The sequence below is a fragment of the Eretmochelys imbricata genome, chromosome 2 (assembly GCF_965152235.1).
Source record: "Eretmochelys imbricata isolate rEreImb1 chromosome 2, rEreImb1.hap1, whole genome shotgun sequence".
NCBI classification, from domain to species: domain Eukaryota; kingdom Metazoa; phylum Chordata; order Testudines; family Cheloniidae; genus Eretmochelys; species Eretmochelys imbricata.
Genome location: NC_135573.1, coordinates 79,355,074 through 79,372,086, shown reverse-complemented (window position 1 = coordinate 79,372,086; position 17,013 = coordinate 79,355,074). Strand labels below are relative to the sequence as shown.

General features: G+C 41.1%; 1 protein-coding gene across 1 annotated transcript in view; it reads right to left on the bottom strand.

Annotated features, from left to right (window-relative positions):
- The window catches only part of KCTD1 (potassium channel tetramerization domain containing 1), a 137,414-nt gene extending 127,184 nt beyond the window's left edge, over positions 1 to 10,230 (bottom strand). The window contains exon 1 of the mRNA XM_077809041.1: positions 10,210 to 10,230. Within this exon, the coding sequence (XP_077665167.1) occupies positions 10,210 to 10,218 (9 nt within the window). The 5' untranslated portion in view covers positions 10,219 to 10,230. The remainder of the gene's footprint in view (positions 1 to 10,209) is intronic.
- Positions 10,231 to 17,013: the final 6,783 nt, after the last annotated feature.

Genomic DNA, 17,013 nt, shown 5'->3' with positions numbered 1-17,013 from the left:
AAACTGATTCTCACAGAGAGCATGCCAGGTGATCAGCAGATCAAAAGGGAAGTTCCGGCTGCTGCGGGTTTGGGAAGCTGGTGCAAGGGACTTTCTGTTTATATTTCTTGATTAAATCTTTATTCATTTTTACAGAGTAAGATGGAAATGAAAACAATACAGACAAATAAACCAGAGAAACATCAAATAACATAATCAAGTAATCAACATTAATTTTGTTATATTGCAAGAAACAAGACAAAGAGAAAAGCCTAGAAGACACAGCCAGGACGAAAATAAAGATCCTATCCATGGGGCAGATTGCAAACCTTTTCCATTGGTGAGCACATGTTCACCCAAGCAGTCCTCTTTATTTCAGTGGTAGTGCTGTTCAGTATTTTTTTTTTTTTTACTGTGAAAAACGTAGACAAAGACATTCCTGTTTTCATCAAATTCTCTTTGAAATTGTTTGGGTTGTTGCCTAAATGTAATTTAAAGCCAAAGAATTTTGGGTTTGTCAGGGTTCCCTCCTCACTCTGAACTGTAGGGTACAGATGTGGGGACCCGCATGAAAGACCACCTAAGCTTATTTCCACCAACTTAGGTTAAAACTTCTCCAAGCCACAAATTCTTTGCCCTTGGATGGTACGCGGCCACCACCAAGTGATTTAACAAAGAACCAGGGAAAGGACCACTTGGAGTTCCTATTCCCCCAGAATATCTCCCCAAGCCCTTACACCCCCTTTCCTGGAGAGGCTTGAGCATAATATCCTAATCAATTGGTTACAAAGCGATCACAGACCCAAACCCCTGGGTTTTTAAGGACAATAGAGAAATTAGTCAAGTTCTTAAAATAAGGATTTTATTTTTTAAAAAAAAAAAGGTAAAAATCACCTCTGTAAAATCAGGATGGAAAATAACTTTACAGATTAACAAAAGATTCAAAATCACAGCAGAACTTCCTCTAGGCTTAGTTTCAAAGTTACAAAAAACATGAATAAACCTCCCTCCAGCAAAGGAAACATTCACAAGCAGAACAAAAGATAATCTAACACGCCTTGCCTGACTTTTACTTACAATTTTTGTAATAGGAGAGGTTTCAGAGTAGCAGCCGTGTTAGTCTGTATTCGCAAAAAGAAAAGGAGTACTTGTGGCACCTTAGAGACTAACACATTTATTTGAGCATAAGCTTTTGTGAGCTACAGCTGAATGCATCCGATGAAGTGCAGCTCACGAAAGCTTATGCTCAAATAAATTTGTTAGTCTCTAAGGTGCCACAAGTACTCCTTTTCTTTTTGTAATATGAGGGACTTTTAGGATGGTTTATAGAAGGAGTTTTCTGACCTGATGCTTCTCTGCTTCCCAAGAGAACACACAAAAACAAAGCCTTCCTCCCCCCAAGATTTGAAAGTATCTTCTTTCCCCATTGGTCCTTTTGGTCAGGTTATCTGAGCTTCTTAACCCCTTATAGGTAAGGAGGAATTCTAGGCTACCTTTAGCTGTATGGTTATGACAGGGTTTGGGTTATGAAAAATTGTGGTTTTCAGTCTGATGAAAACTCCAAAGTTTTATTACAAAAATGGACATTTTTAAGAACACAAGAATGGCCCTACTGGGTCAGACCAAAGGTCCATCCAGCCCAGTATCATGTCTACCGACAGTAAGCCCATGCCAGGTGGCCCAGAGGGAGCGAACCAAACAGGTAATGATCTAGTGGTCTCTCTCCTGCCATCCATCTCCACCCTCTGACAAACAGAGGCTGGGGCACCATTCCTTACCCATCCTGGCTAATAGCCATTAATGGACTTAACCTCCATGAATTTATCCAGTTCTCTTTTAAACCCTGTTATAGTCCTAGCCTTCACAACCTCCTCAGGCAAGGAGTTCCACAGGTTGACTGTGTGCTGAGTGAAGAACTTCCTTTTATTTGTTTTAAACCTGCTACCCATTAATTTCATTTGGTGGCCCCTAGTTCTTATATTATGGGAACAAGTAAATAACTTTTCCTTACTCGCTTTCTCCACACCACTCATGATTTTATATACCTCTATCATATCCGCCCTTAGTCTCCTCTCTTCCAAGCTGAAAAGTCATAGCCTCTTTAATCTCTCCTCAAATGGGATCCGTTCCAAACCCTAATAATTTTAGTTGCCCTTTTCTGAACCTTTTCTAATGCCAGTATATCTTTTTTGAGATCAGGGGACCACATCTGTACACAGTATTCAAGATGTGGGCGTACCATGGATTTATATAAGGGCAATAAGATATTCTCTATCCCTTTTTTAATGATTCCTAACATCCTGTTTGCTTTTTTGACTGCCGCTGCACACTGTGTGGACGTCTTCAGAGAACTATCCACGATGACTCCAAGATCTTTCTCCTGATTAGTTGTAGCTAAATTATCCCCCATCATATTGTATGTACAGTTGGGGTTATTTTTTCCAATGTGCATATTACTTTACATTCATCCACATGAAAATTTCATGAAAATTTGTTTTGTTAAAGAAGGTGTTTCCCATTGACAGAATAGTTTGATGGATAACTTTGACCAGTTCTATTGAGTGAGACTGCTCAGGTGAGTAACTTCTCACAAGTATAAGGGGTTCACCATGTGGCCCTGTATATTTATTTTGGGTAACACTTCTTTGTTGAGTAGCCTAGGTTTTACAAGCTTTACAATATTTTAAGGCTGTAAACATCCCAAGAGGAGCTCACAATCCCACATCTTTTGGATTTCATGACAGAAGGCATTCTTTGAAACTTTATAAATAATGTTATTGATAGGAAGGAATTAGCTGTGGGACTTGTATAGTGTTACTTCACTGTGTCTCTCCATTTCTACATCACTTAAAACTGACTGACACATAAAACAGTTTGGCCCAGATCTTCAGAAGTATTAGGCACCTAACTCCCATTGATATTAATGAGAGCTAAATATCCAAATACCTTTGAGAATATGGGATTACTTTTGTCAGTAATAACTCCCAAATTTTAAATAGGTTGCTCTGTCCTAGACAACCTAACAAGTGTTGGCGAGCTCAACTGATACCTTGAGGTCCTGATCCAAAGTCTACTGAAATCCATGGGAGTTGGTCAATGGATTACCTTTGACTTTGGCTCAACCCTTAAGGCCTGAATCAACAAACAGATGCTGGTGTTGAGACACTCAATGTTACGGTGCCTCACTTTTAGGCATCTAGAAAATCACAGGAACACTGATTCACAAAGCCTGAATTAGGCACCTAGGCTCTCTATACAATGAATGGGGAGAGAAAGGCACTGTAGAACATGGTCCACAAAGCCATGCTAGGCAGGGAGCCACCTACACTTGCCAATGGGAGATGCCAAGGAGAGGGTGAATCCTAAACTCTATCCCTCTCACAGAGCTAGGCACCTAAGTTCAGGCTGCAGAGAGATGCCTATTTCTGAAAGCTATCGGTGAAGATAGGTGTTACTTCACATAAATCACATGCAGGGCCCAATCTAGTAGGTGCGCCCAGAGGCTGCCTAGCGCCACACAAAATAGCAGGTATGTGTGGGGGGAAGGTACAGGATTTCCCTCATAACCTTTAGCCTAGTGGTTAGGGTACTCACCTAGGATAAGGGAGAACACTCTGCAAAGGGATCTGAACAGGGATTAACCACCTCTCAGGTGAGTGCTCTGACCACAGGACTATTCTGATGTAGGTCTCAATCTCTCCTATTGACGTTGTTCACTTTAATTAAATATTAATTGGGCCAGAGAAAGAGTGAATGACTGTATAGCCCCTTGGTTAGGGTAGTGCCCTGAGAAGTGGCAGATCCTTGCTCAAATTCTTTCTCCTCATCTGGCAGAGGGGGGATTTGAACAAGTGGTCTTCCAGTCTGGGTAAGAGCTCTAACCACTAGGCTAAACATTATAAGCAAAAGCCTTATAACCGGGCCCGGCTGACCAGAGGCTGCTTGGTTTCAGTGGGTACTGCCCAGTATATGATTAAACAAGTGGTTTCAGGCAGATATCTGAACCTATCGTGAATTTCATACAGACACCAAGCTTTGAATTTAGCACACAAGCATGTTTTTCTGTATAGTGACTAAAGTTGATCCAAAAATGCTAATGATTTTTGAAGAAAGTTTTCAAATTCATTTTCATTCCAGATTTCAAAAAGGACTGATTTTCCATTTATTCAAAATATTACACAATTTTTAAAAATCAAATTAGTTGTTTTTTCTCCCCAGTGTTTTTTAATCCCAATTTTTCCTTTTCCCTACTTTCCCCATTTTTTCCCCCATTTGTCCACTGAAAATTAGGGGAGAGAAGAAGAAAAAAGGGAAAAAATCAAGACCCAATTTTTTTAAAGGGTGGGTTTAAAAAAAAAAAGGGAAAAGAACACAATTTAATTTTTTTAAGTCTCTTTACAATGACAAATTTTACATTTGAAAAATGTTGATCATTTCAATAGTGACAAATCATTAAGACAGATGCTTTGCAGATGTGTTGCATCAGAAAGGTACTTGGAATTAAGGTATCTAAATCAACTGCACTGAAAGTTCACTCCAGCATGGGAGTGAGTCCCTTCTCTAGTTCAAACAGTTTCATATGTTCACTTAAGGGTTCCATTCTCCCATAATCATAAACTTGGAGTTACTTCCTGATTTACACAAGTGAAAATAAACTTAGACTAAGGGCCAAAGAAGCTAATGCTGGAACTGATGGTTGGTACTGAACTTAATGGAGAACCAAGATCAAGAGGGAATGACCACCGTTGAAAAGATCAAGTTTGAGACTCGTAGACTGAGCGAGCCACTTGATTGTCACAATTCTGGATATAAGCAAGAATCGCCTTCCCCATCACATGGAGATGATTATGCATTGCAATTTTAATTTAGTTTTTAAAAGCCCCTATCCAAAAGGTGTATTAATTCCCATTCAAGTTTGTTCAGTATACTGGAGAGGAAAGACCAAGAGGCATGGAAGAATGTCAGTATTTAGAGAGTTTTCTCCTTCATAACACACTTGGACTACACATGCATCACATATCAAAAGAGCTGCATTTCCAATCATGTGCTACCCATCTCTAGGTCCTAAGTTTTGCTGTCAACTGGAGTATCCATATGAACAGTATTCAGAAAAAGGATATTAGGTGAGCTGTTTATTCTGCATTGGCTCACAGCAACTGAACAAGCATCAAAAGCAAATCTGGGTCAATCTGATATGGAGTGTTAATCGATTTTTGAATCAAAAGCCTGATTAAAATTCATATTACCAAACCTAAACATGTTAGTATTTTTGTTAATGTTGTATTAGCATACATCATATATGCAAAACTGGCTTATGACATTCATAAACTTGCCTTTTAATTTTAAGGTATCAGTTTAAAAAAGGAACCAGTTACAGCTCGCTCTCTCTCTCTCTCTCTCTATATATATATATTACCTGAGAAGTAGAGCAATGGATGTTACTTATAAATTGCACAAACAGCAAAGCAGATAAAATTACAATAAAATGAAGATGTGCACTTTATCTGTTTTTCTTCCAAACTGCAAAAGTGAGATTATATTCCACAAAAAGTAGGACAACAGAAATATATATTTTAATATAGTAAGGCAAATTAATTCTTGGTGCAAGAGCATAGAAATCAATGCAATTATCTCACAGCTTAGTTTTACCCAATTGTAAAGATATCAAAATAAAATGCAGACCAACAAAAGATTTATTAAATTAAATTAAATTAAGAACTATGTTTTGTGAAAAACAACACTCCCCTCTCCCTCCCCCCCCTTAAATTTGTTTCCTGGAAGGAGATCCAACTTGGCTGTACTGCAGCTGCACACTAGGGATCCAAAATAAGGCATCTTTGCAGATAGCCATTTCTGATTGACATCTTTTTTCCTCTGGGAGCACAGCAGTGTTGAACACACATTGCAAGTGAGGCAGTGTTGTTTACTGGACTGAGCATGAAACTGGGACCTAGGACCTCCTTAACTAGCTCTGCCACTGTACGTGGTGGTGTTGTAGCTCTCAGTCCCAGGATATTAGAAATACCACATGGGTGAGGCAATATCTTTTATAAATTTATTGAACCAACTTCTGTTAGTGAGAGACACAAGCTTTCAAGCTCCACAAAGCTCTCCCTCAGAGTGATTTCAGGCAAGCCACATACATTCCATGGGCCTGATTCTGTTCTCTCTTACAGTTTTATAAGTATCCATTGACTTCAGATAAGTTACTCCTAATTTACATGGCATAAAGCCTTCTGTATCTGTTTTCTGACCTTACAAAAGTGTTAAATCACTGATTAATTATCAATCCTTTGAAGATGTAAAATGCTACGTAAGTGCTGAGTATGATTATTAAGGAAATTTATTAGATTAACTGATTGTTAGCTTCATGAAATTAGAAACTTTCCATTATATTTTGCTGATGCCATGTTGTATCTATTAATACACAATAATGACAAAAAATTAATAGTGAAGACATTAGTCAAAACCCAAATACATGTATTTTGCAATATCATGACACATTTTCTAAAGCAGTAAGGATAGAAAAGGGCAAAAACATCACTCCTGTACATTCTAGCTCATCTGAAGTACTGTCTGAGAGTGGTAGCTATGTTATTCTTTAATTGTGAAAGATTTTAATTTTAAATCATGCACCCAGATGTGTTATGATCAGTGGGTATTTCCCCTCACATTACATTTTCTGCATACATAAACTCATCCTAATCCTATCAATGAGAATGTGTATGCGGGTCATTTACATGTTGCATTTCCTTTGTGAATGAAAAGAAGAGGCATTTTTATACCCAATAAAGTCATTTAATTTTTCATTTCTATATGAGTAAGATTTTTAATGAATGGAAGTCTTGATCATGCAAAATAATTTGTTCCCCATTTGCTCCACCCTAAAACACAAGATTTCATCCAGTGAAACTTCTGAGAAACCAACAACAAAAGCAACACTAGATCTGAGAAATGAGTTAATTTTAAAAACAAACAAAACACCCCAATTTTTGAATCATGCTGATACAAAAAACTGGAACAGAAAATAAAAAGTCTGGATAGCAAAAGTAGTCCTAAAGTTTCAAATGTTTATAGTAGAACAGTCAAAAAGTACTTACAAAAATCCACTAAGAACCACTACTAAACTTTTACTTCTAATTTGGCCCCGTTCAAAACTGAATGTCAAATCAGAGTGCTCTCTCCCCTGAGTAGACATCTGAATCTGATTTAAATCAAAGTAACTCTGCTGGAGTCAATGGTTACACCATCTTAAACTGGCAAGAGATTACAATCTGTCCCACTAATCCCAACTCTATCATTTACATGCTAAGGGGCCTCTGGCAAATCATTGAACCAATTTGTATCTCAGTTTCTTCACCTGTAAAATGGTGATAATTCTTGCTTACATTACATGGAAGTTGGGAGAATTAGTTAATGTTTGTAAAGTATTTTGAATAAGTGTGCTATTATTTTCATCACCTAATCTTACTTAATACTCAGCTCTTTACTCACTTTAATATTTTTCCCTTATTAACCATGAACCAAAACCTGGGATCCTTATTTATTTGTAGACTTCAGAGGGAGTTTTACCTGAGTAAAGATTAAGCAACTCTAAGAAATTTAGGATTTGGGATCGACATTCTTAGAACAAAGATATTTAATTTATAGATATTAAATCACTTTTCCCTTTTCAAATCTCTTAAAACCAATACCTAGCACGGGTTCTCAAACTTGGGGTCATGACCCCTTAGGGGGTTGCAAGATTATTATATGGGGGGTAGGGTTCGCAAGCTAGCAGCCTCCACCCACAAACCGCACTTCGCCTCCAGTATTTTTAATAGTGTTAAATATAAAAAAATGTGTTTTAATTTATAAGCGGGGGGGGTCACGCTCATAGGTCTGCTGTGTGAAAGGGATCACCGATACAAAAAGTTTGAGAACCACTGGCCTAGAATTAGTTCCAATCTAATCAGTTTGTTAGAGCTTAGACAGATGAATGCGCACGTTATCTCAGTCATAAGTACCCAAATGACAAAAAAGTAGTGTGACTGAAGTCACTGCTTCATTACTGTAATAGAAATATACTAAGTTGATATTTGCAGGTACAGTTGATGTTATTCAAACACAGACTTAACAGAACCGTAAACGCACTAACAATCTTACAGCTATAAGAGGGACCTCTAGCGTGTGCAAGAACATTTCCCTGTTATGCTTCAGGCATAATTAATACACCAAAATCACTGCAGTCATTTTGAACATATGGTATTAAATTTCACTAAGTGTCTCTCAGAGTGAACTAGTTAAAAATGTCCTCTTAAGTATGTGGTTTAACCTAATGAGTATAAATTGAAGATTCATTTTTATGAATGACAAACTTTCCTACATTTGGAAAACTTCTACACTGTTTGGTCACCTTCATTGATATCACACTGTGCAATTACCAAAAATCCAGCAGTGTTATCACTATAATAACTGCTAATCGCTTACATTCAAGTAGCTGTTGGAGTTGAGATCAAGATAGTTTTAGCCAGCATGCAATCTAGTGAACTAATAGCACCATCTTACATCACAACAAAATATAAACAGATTTCCCTTCAACTATGAATCAAGAATAGCATATATAAAATATTAACTTAGAAATGGCTGAAATAGCTTTGCAACTTGTTTAATAAAAAGGGCTAGATAAAATGTTTAGTTTTAAAATATATATAATCTAATAGCAGTTTACTAGTTAAAGGGGACTATTTAAAGAAAACTCATTTTGTCTTTTCACACATTCAGAGATGTTTCGGGTATATCTGGATTCCCCCCCCCCCCTTCCCTCTTTTGCTTAAAAACATGAGGTCTCTTCAAAAGTCTACTGCTGAGAAGGTAAAAGCATTTTGCTCGTTTTTAATTTGCTAAAACAATCCAAGCATGCTTGGTACCCAGAGGGTATTCGCAAATAAACTCGTATCTAGCTGCCAGCTTAGTTGATTGAAAACAGAAGGGGAACATTTCTTAAAGAACGGGTATGTTAAACCGTCCTCTCTCTACCGCGAAGGGGGAGGGAAGCCCACACACTCACAAGATTTATTTGAATGTGGCTACGTTGCAGTATCCAGCAGACTGAGCGCACTGCGAGTGCACCGGGATTTTGCACCCCAGAGACAAGCCAGGGCGCCAAAGCCCCAGGGAGACCGAACAGTTCCTGGGCGCTGCTGCTGCTGCCCCCAACCTCTCCCAGCAGCAGCAGCGGCGGCTCCCCACGGCAAGTCGCGGGAACTCAGCAGGTTGCCTCCGCCCCAGCCGCTCGGGGCCGTCGGAAGAGGCTTTGGCAGGACAATGGCTACATGCTCGGCAGGGGCCCCGCGCCCAGGCACAGGGGCCCGGGGCACGTGCCGCAGAGCGGCATCAGCTGCTCGGCGAGAGGAGCTCAGCCTTGCCTGGCCCCGCGGCAGCGCCGAGCGGCGCTTTCCAGGCACCAGCAGGTTTCTCCCCGCGGGCAAAGCACCGCGCGCCGCTGCCCCCCGGGCACCTCCCCCCCGCCCCCCATAGTGGCGGCGAGGGAGCGCAGGCCCCCGAGGAGCCGAGCCCGGCCCGGCGGGAAAGGAGCGAGCCCAGCCCCGGCCATTACCTGCCGCTCCCTGCAGCCCCGCGCCGCCCAGGGGGACAAGGGGACCCGGGCCGCGTGTGCAGGGAGCGGCGGGGGGGTCCCCGAGCGCGCCCGCGCTGGCCGGGGACGCGAGCTGCTGCACCGCCCGCACAATGGCGCCGCGCCCGCCAGCCGCTGAACAATGCGAGGCCGCCCGGGCCCGCCTGGCCCCCCGGCCGCGCTCAGGGGAGCCGCTTCCCCCCCTCCCCCACCCAAGCAACACATGCGCCCCCCCAGGAGCCGGGCTGGCAGTGCGCAAGGGAGAGCAAACGGCGGCAGGAAGCCCGGGCTGCAGCAGCCGCGGCGAGCTCGCAGGCAGGGCTGGGCGGGAACGGAGGGTGGGGGGGGGGGGACGCGGAGGGAAAATCCCGCCGCACCTCCCTCCCCCGCCGCCCAGTCCGTTCCTGCACGCTCACAGCGGAGCTCGCATCCCCCTCGCCCAGCGAACTAGCGGTGGGAGATTTGCCAGCCCCGTGTCTCTCTCCCTCTCTGTGGCTATAGGAGGGTGCAGCGCTCTCCCATTGCCTGGCACATGCGTAAAAGCGAGTTGCGCCCAGAGTCCCAGCCATACCCTCCTTAGCAAATAATAACAATCCCAAACAGTCAGATCTTACCTGAAACATTGAAGCCGCAAAGTCTCCCTCTTGCTCTCTCGCTCTTCTCACCCCAAGTCCTTTTCCCCTTTTTCCTCCCCACTTCCGATATTTCTCTCTCCCAGCAGCGATCTGCTCTCCTCGCTACACCAGAGAGAAATGCAATAGCTTGGCTAAGGTAGACAGAACAAAATACAGAGAATAGTTGCTCCAGGGCTTTGAAACCCCTCAAGGCAAGGATCAGGATACAATTAGCTCATGTCTCTACCTCTAGTCTAAATCAATCTCCACAATAAAAGTTAAATTAAATTAACTGATCACACGGGCATAAAATTGATCTCCTTCTAAACGTGCATATATATATAGATAGATCGTGTAATTTTTTTCAGTTTTTTGTGTGTGTGGAAAAAAAGAGTCTCATTCCAGCCTCCAACTTGCGTTTTACTCTCCTCTTGCACAGAAAAGCTGATTTTAATCGTTGTGATTAGTTTTGATGTAACGTTTCCGCAGGCGATTTCTGCAAATGGATGGAGTGTTTCTTTGCCAGAAGAGGGAAAAGCAGCAGATGATGATAATTATAAGGATTGTTGGTTGTTTTTTTTTATTATTATCTGTATTTAGATTTGCCTCTTCACTTTCCCAAGTTGACCTGACATTGCCATTGCACTAAGGTCGCACAACTTGTTGATTAGGATCACCTCCCGGTTTGATCAAGGGATACGTGATAATTTGGCAATGGAGCAACACATTTTCTGTTCCCTTGGCTATATAACTTCCCAAATGACGTGTATAAAAATAAGCACATGGAGTCTGCTTTGCCCCAATCAAGTCTAAATCAATGCCTGGGGGTAATACACAAACTCATTTCAAATGCTCAACCATGCAGAATTGCAAAAAGATTGAAGGAGTTTCACTGCATTTTTTTAAACAGTAAAATTAAAATAAAACAAAAACCATGTAAGCAAATCCAGGAATTTACCATTTAGGTTCATATGACACTGTTCACAGACGCTGCTAACTTTCTTTTTCCAATTATCCAGTTAAAATGGAACCCTAAACATTTCATTTACTTGATTAGTGAGTTTGTCATCCCTCTTTCTCTGAAGAAAGCTAAACCAGGATGACTGAAATAATGTTAACATCCATTACTTGATGGGGGTTAGTTTATTGCTACCTCCTTATCCTAGACACCCCACTATTTTATACACAGTAGCTTTGAACAAAGCCATATGTAGTCGTATTAATTCCTTTTTGTTACAATGGGATATTTTGTCGGAAACCCATTGGTCACCTCCCATTAGTGTCACATCCTTGCAGTATACTTTTTGAAACGGTATGTTTGTGAGCACTTCACAGTCCATTAATTCAAAGACTTTGCTGACATTTCTTATGAAAAAGACCAGACTGTAAGGCCAAAGATGCTCAATAAACCCTTGTATGGAACCAGACATGCCCAGCAAATGCTGGCAATTGGCTTTTAATTTTTTTAAAATGTAAATAACATAAAAACCATCCCTTTCTCCTTAAGGCAATTGCTGCAACACACACAAAAATAAGGAATGACTAATTTTTTTTCCTAAACACTTTCAACAAAATCAATTCATTTTTTGGAATGGTAATGGATAACAACTTGGCAAGATTTCCCACAAGGAATCGGACCATTTTCCAAATACTTTGTCATTACAATATTTAAGACATACATGCCTACAGACTAACTAATTGGGAGTGATTTACTACAATTAAAGGGGAAAACTTTGTTGAGGTGACCATGCATCCTAACTATCCTAAGAAATACTCAGTACAGTAAAATTCCTGGCTAGTTCAGTTTCATTTTCAAATTAAACTTTCCACTACCTTCCTAATTATTAATACTATTAAAGAAAAACTCCATTCTACAATACCCTTTCCCATATGGAAAAGGAGTACTTGTGGCACCTTAGAGACTAACCAATTTATTTGAGCATAAGCTTTCGTGAGCTACAGCTCACTTCACGAAAGCTTATGCTCAAATAAATTGGTTAGTCTTTAAGGTGCCACAAGTACTCCTTTTCTTTTTGTGAATACAGACTAACACGGTTGTTACTCTGTTTCCCATATGGGTTTGTGAAATCTGGGTACCATAAATTCTAGTGATGTTATATATGGTCAGGTTTCAGCTTTGGTAGTTTCGTCATTTTCAAGAAACCAAAGATTGGTTTATATTCTGAAAGAAGCTTCTGTCTTTGTGAATAAAATATAATAAACTAAATTTTAAAAGTCTGCCATTCACCAAATGGCATCTTAAAGGGACACTGCGCAAAGTGTGATAGACCTAAATTTTCACCTTTTTTCTGTTACTTTGTGTCTTTTTGCAGATTCTTTATGGTTCTTTATGTGTATCTATTTTAAATACTTCAGTGCTCTCATTCTAATAAATAAATAAAGCAACGCCAGCAGCCTGGCACTCATTATCAACATGCATAATGGAGGGGAAAAAAATCAGTAAAGAAACAAATTTCAATCTTAAACTGGTAAATGGTTATAAACAAAGGGAAAGAAAAAACAATATTCTTAAAAGTTATGAAAAACACCTTCACGCCATTATTTTACCCTCAGTAGAAACTTTATCAAACAATGTCAATGCTTGATAAGAAAAATATGTTTTCTTAAGAAGCCAGAGCAATATAGTTATTGCATCCAGAAGGCTCATTTGGTAACACTTCCAGCTCGGAGTCAGATAATCATAGGTCTCACATCAGGACTTGAATTCATACCCAAAGTTGACACTCCAGTGCAGTACCAGTGGTGGTAGTGTTTCTTGCTAGATATGTCATCCTTTCAGTCAGATGAGGGGCCAGTTCTTTGTCTGTAAGTTGTAAGTTTTTTGGGGCAGGGACTGTCATTTCCTGTATGCCAGTGCAACCTAACATTATTGAGTTCAAACTTGGTTCTCACCTCTAGATGCTACTACAGATGTTAAATAAATAAAATCTACATAGCCCAGGTGAAAGAGGGGACTACTCTGATTCACATCAGAGAAGGATTTAACCTGACATATGAAAATAAGGTCCCTCAGGTCTCTAAATGGCGGTTCAGATGAAAGTTAAAAATTCCATAGTGCTTTGCTTTCCAAAAAAAGAACAAAAGAAAAATCCAGCGGGTTCTGGTTATTGTACTCCTCTCTCCGGCCACAGCTTCCAATGTCCATGGCTCTATGAAACTATTGCTAAGAACATAGGGCCAACTTGATTGATCCCTGGTGTGATTTTGTTGGAGATCTAGGCTTATATTACTGAAATCAGTAGAATTTCATGAAGGATGAATTGGACCCATAACATTTGCCACATATATCTATACAAGTTATTTTGTTGCCACTGTTTAACTTTATTAATTGCTTGGGGATATTTTGCATACAGAGGGCAGCATGTGAAACCAAACTCTATTCTATTTGGGCAAATTTTTTAAATAAGTTTACATAAAACTATATTTTGTTTGTGAATTATGAATATTTTACTGAAGCTGAATAGCAACATTATTGAGCTCAGTATTTGATTTCTGAATTTGTGCTCAAACATCACCTGTTTGTAATTAGCCTCTGGAAAACTACAATAGTTTTTCTATATAATTGTCAATGTTAACTGTGTGGAAAATTGCAGCTTTTTGAAGAGGAAAGTCTTCTAAAGGCTGCAGATCATATTTGTCCGCTTACCCAAGGGCATTTTGATTTAACTGTAATCCTGTCTGGAAACAAGTACAGAGGCCATTCTTAGGAAGGCTCTCATGTCAATTTGACCTTATTTTCAAAGTTTTCCACAACAGTAACATAACTTTCATACCTGTTGTAATCTCAGATTAAAAAAATACATAGAAGCTAAAAGCAGAAATAAAAGCTAGCAACAGTTGCATGTATTGGCCATTCCATATGGGATGGATTTTTTGAAGAAACAATCAGAAAGGAATTTAAGTAGTGTTTTGAGACAGGAGATTTATGGATATGGTTCCTCCATATTCATTATTCCCTCATGAATGATTGAAATATGCATTTGTGTGCTTCATCTGCAAAATTTCAATACAGTACTTTAAGAAATAGATTTCCATGGTTATATTTTTTACAAAACTGGTTTGTAATTAAGTAGTGTGAGCCATAAAAAAAAAGAGCATTGAGAAAAAAAGCCTCTGCTCAAAAGTCCATCAAAAGGAGGTGGGTAAGCTTGTACAGCAGCATCTTCCACTACCCTGACCCTGTAAAGGCCTGAACATCCCAACTTCACGCAATCATGACTAAGGCTACAATTTAGTCATGGATAGGTCATGGGCAATAAACAAAAATTCATGGCTCGTGACCTGTCCATGGCTGCTGGAGGAGCAGCTGATGTGGCTGTCCCTGGGGCCAGCCACCTTGCCCCCTGAAGAAGTCACGGAGGTCGCGGACAGTCACGGAATCTGTGACTTGCGCAACCTCTGGGACAGACACGGAGCCCAAATTATGACTCAGCAGTTCTGGAAAGTATGGAACTTGAGTATTGATGCTCTTCACAGGCTCAACCCTTCCGACCTTCAAAGGTTTCCCTGTATCAGATAACACTGTCATATTCTGCATGGCAAACAGCCACAGAGAAGGCAGAGGCACAGGCATGAATTTTCTAGCCCTTTTTGGCTGCCCTGAGACCTCTAGAATGTCACAGGAGATCTTGGAATATCCACAGGTTGGAAAGGCCACAACTGTTTGTTGTCTGGTGTATAAGGAGGCAACCCCTTTCTCTGCACCATAACATGTATCACCAGAATCTGTGGAATTAAAGTTGTTTTCTACCCAACTTTGACCTTCCTTCAGAATTTTCCATGGGTACACTATGCTACTGATTTCATGAAGAAATTGTTGCTTACGTTATCATAGCAGGTGAAGCTTATTTAACTCTTCATGGTAGATACCATGGTATGATAACACTTGTTCATAATTATGGGTTAAATCATATTCATCTCTAGAAAAACATCAGCATATTTCAGGGGGTTCCATGCAGTCCGACACATGGAATTTCTGACATTCCTGACAAACATTTAAGACACTTCATTAAGTGCCCCAAAAGTCACTATCTTACAATTGAGGAATAAGGCTATATATTAGTTAAAAAACTCACCTAGTTCAGAGGGGAAGTGAAGACAGCTATAAAAAAAAATACGTAGTATGGAAGAAAGAGTAAATTAATAGTAATGAATATAAATCAGAACCTAAGAACTGTACAAATTTGATAAGGGAAGCAAAGGTATACAAAGAAAAAATCTACAGGTAGCAAAGTTAAGAATAATAAGGACTTTTTCAAAAGATATATTAGAAGCAAAAAGAATCCTAACAATAGTATTCATTCAAATGGATGATAGAATAGAAGTATCAATAATTAAACAGGTATGTTTCTAGTGGACTCCCACAGTATCAGTTCTTGGTCCTATGCTAGTTAACATTTTAGTAATAACCTGGAAGAAAACAAAATAATCAATAAAGTTTGCAGATGATACAAAAATCGGGGGACTGATAAATAATGAAAAGGACAGGTCACTAATACAGAGTGATGTGGATCACCTGGTAACTTGGGCACAAGAAAACAATATGCATTTTAATATGGCTAAATGTAAATGTATACATCTAGGACAGGGGTGGGCAAACTTTTGACCCAAGGACCACATCTGGGAATAGAAATTGTATGGTGAGCCATGAATGCTCACAAAATTGGGGTTGGGTTGCGGGAGGGACTGAGGGCCCTGGTTGGGGGTACGGGCTCTGGGGTGGAGCCAGAAATGAGGAGTTCAGGGTGTGGGAGGGGGCTCCAGTCTGCGGCAGGGGAGTGGGATGAGGGGCGGGGGCAGTGAGGGCTCCGGATGGGGGTGTGGGCTCTGGGATGGAGCTGAGGATAAGAACTTTGGAGTATAGGAGGGTGCTCTGGGCTGGGACTAAGGGGTTCAGAGGGCAGAAGGGGGATCAAGGCTGGGGCAAGGGGTTGGGGTGTGGGTAAGGGCTTCAGCTGGGGGTGCATGCTCTGGGGCTGGGGATGAGGAATTTGGGGTAAAGGAGGGTGGTCTGGGCTGGGATCGAGGGGTTTGGATGGTGGGAGGGGGACCAGGGTTGGGGCATGGGGAGAGACTCTGGGGTGTGGGCTCCAGGCGGTGCTTACCTCAAGCGACTTCTGGAAGCAGCAGCATGTCCCCACTCCGGCTCCTACATGGAGGCGCACACTGCCCCATCTGCAGGCACCGCCTCCACAGCTCCCATTGGCTTTGGTTCCTGACCAATAGGAGTTGCAGGGGCAGTGCTTGGGGAGGGGGCAACGTGCAGAGTGGAGCCCTCTGGCTGCCCCTACACATAGGAGCTGGAGGAGGGACATGCTGCTGCTTCCGGGAGCTGCGTGGAGCCCTGCTCCCCGGCTGGAGCACCAGAGCACCAAAGTGGAAAAAGCCCCAGACCCTGCTCCCCAGTGGAAGCTTGAGAGCTGGATAAAAACGGCTGGTGGGCCGAATCCGGCCCCCAGGCCATAATTTGCTCACCCCTGATCTAGGAACAAATAATATAGGCCATACTTACAGAAATGGGAGAATCTATCCTGGAAAGCAGTGACTCTGAAAAAGATTTGGGGGGGAGGGTAATGGTGGATAATCAGCTGAACATGAGCTACCAGTGTGATATTGTGGCCAAAAGGGCTAATGCAATCCTTAAATGCACAACATGGGAATCTTGAGTAGAGGTAGAGGGGTTATTTTACCTCTGTATTTGGCACTGGTGCAACTGCTGCTGGAATACTGTGTCTAGTTCTGGTGTCCACAATTCAAGAAGGATGGTGATGAATTGGAGAGCGT